At 31.8% G+C, this 12,114-nt stretch overlaps 1 protein-coding gene across 1 annotated transcript; it reads left to right on the forward strand.

Moving 5' to 3' along the window:
* Positions 1-6,127: 6,127 nt before the first annotated feature.
* On the forward strand, positions 6,128-10,176 carry LOC111416036 (fatty acyl-CoA reductase 1-like). Its single transcript, XM_023047978.2, has 7 exons — positions 6,128-8,524; positions 8,585-8,830; positions 8,883-9,138; positions 9,188-9,380; positions 9,435-9,668; positions 9,727-9,987; positions 10,044-10,176. Exons 1-7 carry the CDS (start codon positions 8,333-8,335, stop codon positions 10,129-10,131), a joined length of 1,470 nt encoding a protein of 489 aa, XP_022903746.1. The 5' UTR covers positions 6,128-8,332; the 3' UTR covers positions 10,132-10,176.
* Positions 10,177-12,114: the final 1,938 nt, after the last annotated feature.

Raw genomic sequence — 12,114 nt, forward strand, 5'->3', positions numbered from 1 at the left:
TGTCATTAACAGATTTCAAATGACTTTCAAACGACTTTCGATGGTGCAGTTTCAAGATGACGTTCTAAAAATTCCTCCACTAAAATTCTTTATCGAGGGGAAGATGATCTCGTCGATTGGTGGGTTGATAATCGTTCAACACGATTAAAACGTTCCACGGAGGACCAAAACTACCGTAAACGCCTCCAATAAAATAACCTTCGTTGAAACGATGATGGCGTCGCTGTTAACGTACGTGATCTAGTTTTATATCCGCAATTGCGACGTCGAAATTTATCGACTAATAATAGATACGGAAGTCCACAAATCCCATCAAATGGTCGAAGAACAATCCCAGTAACAACCAAACTCAATGATTGATTCTTCAAAAGGACTAAACCATTCTATAATTTAACTGAACCACTAACGACAGTGAGACAAGATCTTTCCTAGACCACGACCTTTTCTCGTCTCTCCCAGATCGCGACCGGAAATTTAACGTTCCGCATTCATCCGACCAATCAAAAAGAAGCACGCAACAACTCCACTAAAAAAGCGCGAACTATTAGAATATGAATACGAAAAATAACGATTTAAAGAACGAAATCTAAGAAATTCAATAACCTCAAACGGAACCGTTACAACAGACAATATTTTGGTGAAAACGAAGAAGATAGTGATAAATCCGATATTGATGATTGACAAAAAAGTGAAAAATGATTTTTTCACACCTAAGCCCCCTTTTCGTAGACCAGGTCACATATATTTATTGTTAGCTTTAGCATGCCGTAGGGAGCATTGGGAAATACCCCCACGGATACCTTTTTTAACGAAATGAACTTGATCTATATCCGTTAACAATTCCAATTTAATTTTCGTGAATTTTAACATGGCATCCCAAGAAAGTCCTGGTGCTGTATAATAATGAGCCGGATTCAAACCGTAAGTTTTAAAACATACACGTTTAAATTTCTCGAAAACATCGGCTAATAAAAGAACATCAGTCTTTAAGTATAAGTCGGAATATTCTTTTAAATTTTGACTATTAATGAATATTGCTCATCACTTATATCTTGTAAAGTTAATTTGTTGTAAAAGATACTTTTAGGTGGTAGTGAGGTATCATTTAGTTTATCGAAAGAGGTCATATAATTGTATGGAAATATACCCTTTTTTGTTAGCAATTTAAAATGTTCAATGTGTGGAAAGAATTTAGGTATATTGTTAAAGTCACATTTTTCTAGGTTACCAGCTAAAGAATCTAATGAAGATGCCATAAATCTAAATGAATCCACAAATCTTAATGTTAAAAATATATTTTCAACATGTTTATCTTCATCAAATACTTTATCGACCAACACTCTTTTACTAAAACTGATGTAGTTTTCTTTATTGTTCGGTAATACATCAAGTCCATCTTCATCCACATCAGCCATTTCTTTAATAAATAAATGACAATCATAATCGCTAAAATTGTATAAAAATATTGGAATAATGTTTTGAAGTTTGAAATTTAGATTACAATTTGAATGGGCGGGACCGCGGTATTTACCGCTTATGTGACAATGACCCTTACCGTTTTCGTATAGATAAAGCAAATTTATATGAATCTCGCGTCTTTGTTTCGTAAAATAAATTGGTCCTTCCACCACATACTTATCTAAATTCTTAACTAATTTTCATACTCATTAATACTTATATTATTTAAGTTTTCTATTTTAATAATATCCTTTAAACTAATGGGAAATGTAATCCCTTGCAAATTTAGTGCTTGACTATAATGAGGGTAACTTGCAGTCCGGTCTAGACTATGTTCCGCGGGATGAAGAGCTGCCGTCAAACACCACGCAAGAATTGCATCGTCTTCATAATATTGATGCATGCCTTTTTATTAGCGATTTCTTGAGGTAAACGAATATATGATGACCCTGGTATAAGTTGAAATTTGTTAATGTTAAGGAGTAGGTGAGATATTGAGTGGAAAGTCCACCCCGACCCACGCTCCTGAAACTCCTCGCTTTGGGTTAAAATATCATGATTCATCTCATCATATACCTCATTCAACGCAGTAGATGGAGTAATTATTTTAAATTTGGTGTTAAAATTTTTTTCTGACGCAATAATTTCTTCATTACCATCTTCATCAAACCCGGACTTAATAAAAATAGCTAATAACTCAATCTGAGCTTTAATCGAACCATATTCACCGAGATGCTGTTCAATCAGTCTGTTGACTGTTTCACAACATTTCAATAAAAATGATGGTATATCATCATCATCAGATTGAGCTCCACTAATTTTATAACAAACTACCCTATTTTTATAGCAAGACATCATTTTTTCAATATTCTTGTCAATTAATTCAACATGTTTCGCTCGAAGATGGGTTTCAAGCGAGGTGAGTGATGGTAAAAATTCATCACAAACCTCACATATCGCACCTTTGTTATTCTTCTTGTTAACTGAAAGTGGCGGTGATGTTGAATCTCGACAGCGTTTAGTAGTAGTAGTAGTAGATGATGATGATGATGATGATGTTGTAGGAACTTGCATCTTTGTAGTTGATGATGGTGGTCCCTTACGTTTAGATACAATTGACAATCCATGAAACGATCGTTGATGTGCGTTCAATTTATCACTCCTTGAAAAATATTTCCCGCATATCGAACAATCGAATTTGGGTTGATTATGTATTGTTCGTATATGTCGGTCAAGATTATGTTTAAACGAAAAAGATGACTGGCAGCGTTCGCCGATAAACATTTTTGTGTCTTAACACGCTGGAGAACTATTGTAAACTACAAGATAACGATGATAATTCATCGCTCTTAAGAGGTGGGGATTTGCGTTACGTAACTCGCAAACGAACACTGTAGTTTAATAAATTCGTTTAAAGTTATTACTAAAGTGAATTGAAAGTCATGAATTTACGTCTTATCGTCAATACGGTGGAAATTTACCGCGATTATTACATAACTCGCAAACGAACACTATGATTTAATGAATTCGTTTGAATTTATTATTAAAGTGAATTTAAAGTCATGAATTTACGTTTAAATATTCATTATCAAAGCAAGGTCAATACTCGAAGTCACCACAAAGTTGCTTACGTAAGTTAGCGTTATTTTTGTTAAAAAAAATATAAAGTATTTGAAATTAAAATAAATTTATTTAAATGAGATTTTTAACATAATATTTATTTAATATACTTAATCTATATGAAATTAAATAATCTAAATATAAAATATAATGAACTTCCGACATAACAATTACAATAGGTATCAAAGAGGTTGTCAAATTTCCATCAACATCGAAGTCTTCACATTTAATACATAATACGTTCTCACTCACGCGGGTAATATTTAAAATTCCTTCTGTTAAAAGTATTGTGTAACTTGAAATCACCTCCTTGTCGAAGTAAAATTGTTTGAATATATAAATTAAATGTTCCCAATCTTCATGGTGAAGACAAATTTTGTTTAACTCATCATTACACGATTTAAAAATTAACTCTACACATGGTATAAAACCTCTAACAACACTAATACCAACTTTAATGTTAAATTCACCTACAGAAAATACACTTTCATCAATAAGTTTAATTTCTTTTTTTAGATCCTCTTTGAATTGTATTCACAGTTTGTCAATTAATCCCCAAAAATTAAACTTACACCGTCGACACTTATGTTTCAGAGGATGTTATATACTAGTTAAAACGAAATTTACACATAAACATGTACCCTATATCTAATATTAAATAAGAATGGGGGTTTTACAACTTTAAAAAGGTACAGATATTTTAGATGATGAACTTATTTTTGATAATAGAAATTTTAGTTGATCTATTATAGATGTATAGGGACAAGATATACCTAATATTGATAGACTTTTATGTACGGTATCTACAGTCTCTCTTAAATATTCATTATATCGAACTATTTTATTACCAACAAAAAAATTCAATAAACCATCTGAAGATTTATAAACACCATCAAAATGACTCAGTATCCCTGGAAACTCATCAGCAACTGACGTTATAAGTTGTCGTGTTTTAACATATTGATAATCCACTTGAACAGCATAGACACCATCGAAGAATATAAAAGCTGATCCGTAATTACTTGTCACAACTCCTGTAATATTAGTATGATTGTTAAATTCCAAACCAATTGCTTCAAAATCCCATTCGTGACGTATCGACATACTCCTAAGTTCAATTATATAAATTGAATGATTTATAATAACTATAAGGTTATCATTAGAACCAAAAGAAACCTTATAATTATAATTCGTAGCTTATAAAACACCTCTCAAAGGTTTTAACCAATCAATTATGTTTATAGTTTATAATCTTATCTTTCTCTAAATTTTATAACTCTATGACCGACAGTCACATTACAGATACTGATTATGCGCATTCTAATGAAGTGTGGAACGCTTTTGGCTGTCAAAATTTAGGAAATTACAGTGAGTTATATTTGAAAACAGATATTTTGTTATTAGCAGACGTATTCGAGCAATTTCGGGCTAGCTGCCTGAATTCGTATAGCTTAGTTCGTGCTTGTTATAGGCGACAGGGGGTTGTAGGGGGAAATTTTTTGGTTTATTTTTCGATTTGAAGCATCGTTAACGAGATATTTACCATTTTATAACCTCCAAGCCAAACGCTTTGTGTCCGGATGTGTCAAGGCTTCGATATATCGACGATGACGTCATCGTGATAATCCGGTAGCCTCATTCAATCCCCAGCCTAAAAGAGGGTTCTCGGAAATGCTATGCTCTGATTGAGCCACCCTACCCTGCCCGCCCGCACCCCGCACCATAGCAGTCAGCCGGTAAGCCAAACCAAACGCTTTGTGTCAGGCCTCGATGTGTCGATGATGACGTCATCGTGATAAGGCCCGTCGATCTAGATAGCCTCATTCAAATTTCCCGCCAAAAAGAGGGTTCTTGGAGAATGCTGCGCTCTGATTGGTTGAATTTAAAATGTGGGCGTGACCAGAACCTCGAAAGGAGGTAATGGTGGGGATAAAAAGTACTTTTCGACCCCAATGTTATAAATCTTATGGGATTTCGATTTAGAACGCACATAGCTATAGTACTATATACAGAATGTCCCATATCTTGCTCTCTTGCACTTTTACTCTTAGATGCGTCAATATTGAGATACATACGAAAATATGAGAATTTGATGAATTTATTGCTTTTTCAAGTTATTAAGGATATCGCTTAGGAATCGAAGCGTGTTACGAAAACAGTTTTACAATAAAAGTTGTAGTAAATTTTATTATTATGAAATTGCTCTCTTGCACTTTTGCTCGTAGATGTATCAATATCGAAGATAGATACGAAAATATGAAAATCTGATGAATTTGTTGCTCTTTCCAGCTATTAAAGGTAACACTTCAGAATCGGAGCATGCTATAAGAAAACTTTTATTAAGACTTTCTAGTTATTAAAGGTAACACTTAGGAATCGCAGCATGTTACAGAAAAACTTTTAGCACAAAAGTTGTAGCAAATGCTATTGTTAACAATATTGCTCTGTTGCACTGTTGCTCTTAGATACGTCAATATCGAGGTAGATACGAAAATATGAAAATTTTATGAATTTGTTGCTCTTTCAAGTTATTAAAGGTAACGCTTCAGAATCGGAGTATGCTATAAGAAAACTTTTATAACAAAAATTGTTACAAATTTTATTGTTAACAATATTGATCTCTTGCACTTTTTCTTGTAGATACGTCAATATCGAGATAGATACGAAAATATGAAAATTTGATGAATTTGTTGCTCTTTCAAGTTATTAAAGGTAATACTTGGGAATCAGAGCATGCTATAAGAAAACTTTTATAACAAAAATTGTTGCCAATTTTATTGTTAACAATATTGCTCTCTTGCACTTTTACTCTTAGATACGTCAATAGCGAGATAAATACGGAAATATGAAAATTTTATGAATTTGTCGGTTTTTCAAGTTATTAAAGGTAACACTTGAGAATCGGAGCTTTCTATAACAAGATTTTTATAACAAAAATTGTTGCAAATTTTATTGTTAACAATATTGCTCTCTTGCTTTTTTGCTGTTAGATACGTCAATATCGAGATACATACGAAAATATGAAAATTTTATGAATTTGTTGCTCTTTCAAGTTATTAAAGGTAACACTTGAGAGTCGAAGCTTGCTATAAGAAGACTTTTATAAGAAAAGTTGTTGCAAATTTTATTGTTAACAATATTGCTCTCTTGCACTTTTGCTCTTAAATGCGTCAATATTGAGATAAGTATGAAAATATGAAAACTTGATGAATTTGTTGCTCTTTCAAGTTATTAAAGGTAACACTTGGGAGTCGAAGCTTGCTATAAGAAGACTTTTATAAGAAAAGTTGTTGCAAATTTTATTGTTAACAATATTGCTCTCTTGCACTTTTGCTCTTAAATGCGTCAATATTGAGATAAGTATGAAAATATGAAAACTTGATGAATTTGTTGCTCTTTCAAGTTATTAAAGGTAACACTTGGGAATCGGAGCATGCTATAAGAAAACTTTTATAATAAAAATTGTTAGAAATTTTATTGTTAACAATTTTTGTTACAAATTTTATTGTTAACAATTTTTGTTTTTCTTTCACTGTGACTCTCATTCTCACTTTTGGGAAATCCTGTATGTATTGTAACGGTTCCGTTTGAGGTTATTGAATTTCTTAGAATTCGTTCTTTAAATCGTTATTTTTCGTATTCATATTCTAATAGTTCGCGCTTTTCTAGTGGAGTTGTTCCGTGCTTCTTTTTGATTGGTCGGATGAATGCGGAACGTTAAATTTCCGGTCGCGATCTGGGAGAGACGAGAAAAGGTCGTGGTCTAGAGAAGATCTTGTCTCACTGTCGTTAGTGGTTCAGTTAAATTTTAGAATGGTTTAGTCCTTTTGAAGAATCAATCATTGAGTTTGGTTGTTACTGGGATTGTTCTTCGACCATTTGATGGGATTTGTGGACTTCCGTATCTATTACTAGTCGATAACTTTCGACGTCGCAATTGCGGATATAAAACTGGATCACGTACGTTAACAGCGACGCCATCATCGTTTCAACGAAGGAACGATTATCAACCCACCAATCGACGAGATCATCTTCCCCTCGATAAAGAATTTTAGTGGAGGAATTTTTAGAACGTCATCTTGAAACTGCGCCATCGAAGGTCGTTTGAAAGTCATTTGAAATCTGTTGATGACAGATTTGGGTCATCCATAACCTCAATATTTTGGTACCTTTGTTATCTGTTTGGAGAAGATTATTCTGAATTGGATTGGAATTGGAACCGTGGGATACTGTTTGGGCCCGTAGAAGATTAAGGCTAAGTTGTATTTTTTTGTTTTATGTGAATATCAACTTTATTATTTTTTTGTATAAAATCTGAATTTTGATCAGAGAAGTTAGAATTACTCAACTTCTAAAATCTGATATATATTAATTGTTAACTTTTTTTGTTGTCTTGACAATTCAAAGTATTATTTTTTTAATTATTTACATTTTTGTAAGGGTAATTGCATTTGGGGTTATAATTCTTTTTTATCGTTTATTTTTGCTATCCCCTTACTGTTCAAATTGGCCAATATGAAAAGTTTTCGCGATAATGTTTTTTTGCTCATTTATTCTAAATAAAGTTAGAATCGTAATTGTGTAACTTACGATACAGGGGGGGTGCGATATTTTCTTTTTTTTGTATGCGATTACAGCAACATTTTGATTAAGTTGTATAAACTTTATTCTTATAATTTGGGAACTTTGTTCCATTTGTCATTACATATTTTTTATATACCCACGTATATTTACATGTGTATACATGAATATTTTTCTACGATTACATATAATATAGATATTCTTTCTTCAGTTTCAAATGTGGTAGTTGGTTATTTGTTCTCATTCCTTTCTGTAACTCTAAGTTCGGACTTGATTAGGGTGTGGTCAAGTACGTTCGTAAAGGTTTTATATAAGTCCGTGGCGCCCATTAACATCTTTGAATATTACTTTAAATCCACGCCGTCTCCACTGTCTAAAGGCTGGCTGAGGTAAGTAAACCTTTACGTAACCTTGACATCGTCTGGTGTTTTGTTTGCCCTTTTGCTTGTTTAAAAAGAAGTGCCACAGTATGTATAATTTTTTTTAACATCCTGTACGTTTCCTCTATTGAATTAAAATTTCAATTCTCTCATTATTTAATGCTAAGTCACAAATATCATAAATTATAATAATTCTGCATGGTTTAAAACGGTTAGATATAAATGCGGGCTATTTCCTGGGAAATTTTTATTAAGAAATTTACTTTCTATCTGAATACCGAAATATATAAAAAATGAAAAGTCAAATTGTTGAATTTTACACTGGAAAAACCGTATTTGTAACGGGAGCAACGGGTTTTATGGGAAAAGTTCTTTTAGAAAAGTTAATCAGAAGTGTACCCGATATTAAGAAAATCTACATTTTATTGCGACCAAAAAAAGGATACAACCCCGAACTAAGAGTTAAACAATTAGCGGAGAGCCCCGTAAGTATTTTAAAAAAAATTTCATATTTTCAACAAATAAATCAAATTTTCTCAAAAAAGATATTCACCTTTAATAATTTAAATGCAAAAGTCAAGGAAAAAATTGAAGCGATTTGCGGCGATATAACCAAAGAAGGTTTTGATATGTCCATAAATGATAGGGAAAAATTAATTGATGAAGTATCCGTTGTGTTTCACTTCGCCGCTTCCGTTCGAATGGACCTTTCATTAAAAGAAGCTGTTATTACAAATACTAAATCAACTTATGAGTTGTTTAAATTTTGTATGAACTTGAAAAATTTGCAAGTATGTTTAAAATGTTTTTTATGTTAAATTGTTAAAAAAAAACTTCCTGTAGTCGGTTGTTCATTTATCCACGGCTTATTGCAACGTTGAAATTGAGAATATGGAGGAGAAAGTGTACCCCATTGACGTTGATCCATACAAGATTGTCGATATGGTGGAGTGGATGGATGAAAAGTGCTTAAATGCTATTACTAAAAGGTTATTAGGTCCTCATCCAAATACTTATACGTTCACTAAACGACTTGCTGAAATAATCGCCGTTGATATGGGTGATAAACTACCATTAATAATAACGAGACCATCTATTGGTGCGTTTGATATTATTAGAGAAGAAAAAAATACATCGTTTATTTTTAGTTGTCCCTTCTTTGTCTGAACCAACGCCTGGTTGGGTGGATAATTTTTACGGTCCCATTGGAATATTTCTAGCGGGTGGAATAGGAATTTTGAAATCATGTTTGTTGGATGGCGAAGCTATACCGGAAGTCATTCCGGTGGATTTCGCTATAAATAGCGTAATATGTTGTGGATACGAAAGAGCAAAGACCAAGTAAATATTTCTGTAATTATGTGATAAATTTAAAATTTCTTTCACGTGTTTCAGTTATTTAACAACGCCTACAATAAACATAACTAACAGATTTCCTTATACTTGGCGTTATATACTGGATTCATTTCTGGAAGTTACGTATAAAGAACCATTCAAACATAGTCTTTGGTATTGCGAAGTGTACCTAACAAAATCTTATTTTGTATTCATGATTGCTTCTTTTTTCTTTCAACTAATTCCGGCGTTGTTGGTCGACTTTCTATTAATCATGTTCCTACAGAAACCTTTGTATGTATTAAATATGATGTGGTTGTTCTTAAATTATTAACAACCTGTTCTAATTTAGCTTGATTTCCATTCAAAAACGTCTAATTTTATCGTTTGAAATTGTGAGGCACTTTACAGTGAGAAAATGGACATTTGATAATAGCAATTGCATTAAACTAGAAGAAAAACTAGATAAAGCTGATAAGGAAATATTTTACGGTATAATAACCAAAGATGCTGATCTAAAAAAATACGCTGTAGAAAGTTACAGAACAGCTAAGAAATACTTAGTAAAGGACGATGGCAAGAACATTGAGTTGTACCGATTCCGGGACACAATGTAAAATTGTTAACAAATTTAATTTGACGATTTATTAATCAATTTGCTTTTTCCAGATTTTATTTTCTGAATCTCTTCGTTAAATTCTATTTATTGTACATGGTGTTAAAAGGTTGTTATGTATGTCTTAGTTATTGGTTCTAAATAACATATAAAACGTTTAAAAATAATAAAAAAGTTCGAATTTTACGCTGCATGTTTTTTTTTTAAGTTGATTCGAAAGCATACCGTGAATACGAAATTTTCAACAAATCATATCAACTGTATTTGTAGGAATCATCTCATGATTTGTATGTCAAATTGGTTCTTAAAAGTTGATATGAGCTATATGATAATATAATTGAAATTTCCATGAAAAAAATATTAAAGAAGGAATTATCAAAACTAATACGGAATATTTAAAAAATTATATCAATTGTCTTTTTAAGAATTATCACATGATATGAACTAAAACTAGAAACTTTCGGGTTTTGCCGTGCGTCTTTTAAGAAAATTTCCTTCCAATAACACTACAATCCACACATATCCTATACTATTCCTTTTTCCAGTTCCATTTTTTGAAAAAACCTCATTTTATCACAAGATATTATTACGGTCATACAAACAAGATAAAAATAACATAATTAAAATTAAAATACTCATACAGAGCTAACCCCAGAAAAACAAGCAACAAACAGCAAGGAAATTTAATAAGTACCATACAGACGCTTAACAATCCCACCCCTTTAAAACCCCCCAAGTAAACGAGGATGTCCTATAAGGTTGCAATAGGAACATCGCAACACTTTGGGTCCCATGGCAACCAAAAATCCCTTCGTCACCTTAAAATCTACACCTTTCCTACCGGATCCATTTTCCACACGTTGACAAACCTTACAATACCACAAACAATTAAGACATAACAAAGTCACAGAACCTGGTACTAATAAGATAATTTTAAACACTGACGATAATACAGATTAAATTGTTTTTTGTTAACATTTCACAAATTAATTTAAATTTAAGATGTATACAGGCAGCTAACTTCACTACACACACCTAACCTCAAAAATAAACGAAAAGAAACACATGGCGCATAGTGTTGCAAGGAAAGCTTATTGAATATTATTGAATTAATAACAGGGTAACGATGAGGAGAAGAATTAAGTAATTAAGATTAAGAAGATAACAGCTTAAATAACAAACAAATATGTTTTTTAAAAATATGTTTATTGACGTGAGTTTCATTTTATTCATAATGTAACGATAGCTATATATATATATATATATTATATAGATATAAAACGTCGTTTATAAAACGTTTATAAAACGACGTTTTATAAAACTGACATTTAATTTTGACATATTGTTGTGAAGTTGATTACCGTTAGTAACATTGAATTTGTGTCACATTGACGTTTAACCTTTATTCAAAAATTTATTTAAAAAATAAATTTATGGAATCAATTTCAATAGTCGTGGACAAAGTATAGTATTCCACTCGCATATAATGAGCTATTATTCACTCAGGTTAATTAACTTAACCTTCGTGAATAATAGCCCTCATTATATGCTCATATAATAATATACTATTTTTAAATAAATTTTTGAATAAAGGTTAAACGTCAATGTGACATAAATTCAATGTTACTAACGGTAATCAACTTCACAACAATATGTCAAAATTAAATGTCAGTTTTATAAAACGTCGTTTTCTTTACGAAAATTAATTAATTTATGCTTAAATCATACGAAAAAGGAATTTGTTTACGTTTTTTTAATGTCAAACATTTAGAAACTCCTAAAAAATTGAATTAAATCGACGTTTTTTGAACTTTTAACATTTTAAATAATTATTATTAGTCTGGTTATTATTATACACTCCGTGAAAAATGACTACCTAGGACTAGGATAAATCAGGGCAGTTGGGGTGGGAAGTGTATCTGAATGCGGAACTGGAAACGTGACAGATGGTACATTTGCATAAACCCATCGCATATTTTTTCTTATTCCGGTTTGTTTACTTAGGCAAAAGTAGCAGTCGGTTCTATGACAAAGTGGTTCTCACCAAATCATTGGTACGTAAATTTCATGTACCGCCTAATGTTAAAAAAGGTTATAAACTATAAAGTATTTTTAACATGAAAT

This window comes from Onthophagus taurus, unplaced genomic scaffold (assembly GCF_036711975.1).
Source record: "Onthophagus taurus isolate NC unplaced genomic scaffold, IU_Otau_3.0 ScKx7SY_14, whole genome shotgun sequence".
In the NCBI taxonomy this organism is placed as follows: domain Eukaryota; kingdom Metazoa; phylum Arthropoda; class Insecta; order Coleoptera; family Scarabaeidae; genus Onthophagus; species Onthophagus taurus.

Bases quoted from the DNA above. Each gene is read 5' to 3' on its own strand.
- LOC111416036 (XM_023047978.2), top strand. From the start codon at position 8,333: ATGAAAAGTCAAATTGTTGAATTTTACACTGGAAAAACCGTATTTGTA. The intron at 9,669-9,726 runs GTATGTATTAAA...GTTCTAATTTAG, and splicing joins ATGTTCCTACAGAAACCTTT to CTTGATTTCCATTCAAAAAC. The intron at 9,988-10,043 runs GTAAAATTGTTA...TGCTTTTTCCAG, and splicing joins TACCGATTCCGGGACACAAT to ATTTTATTTTCTGAATCTCT.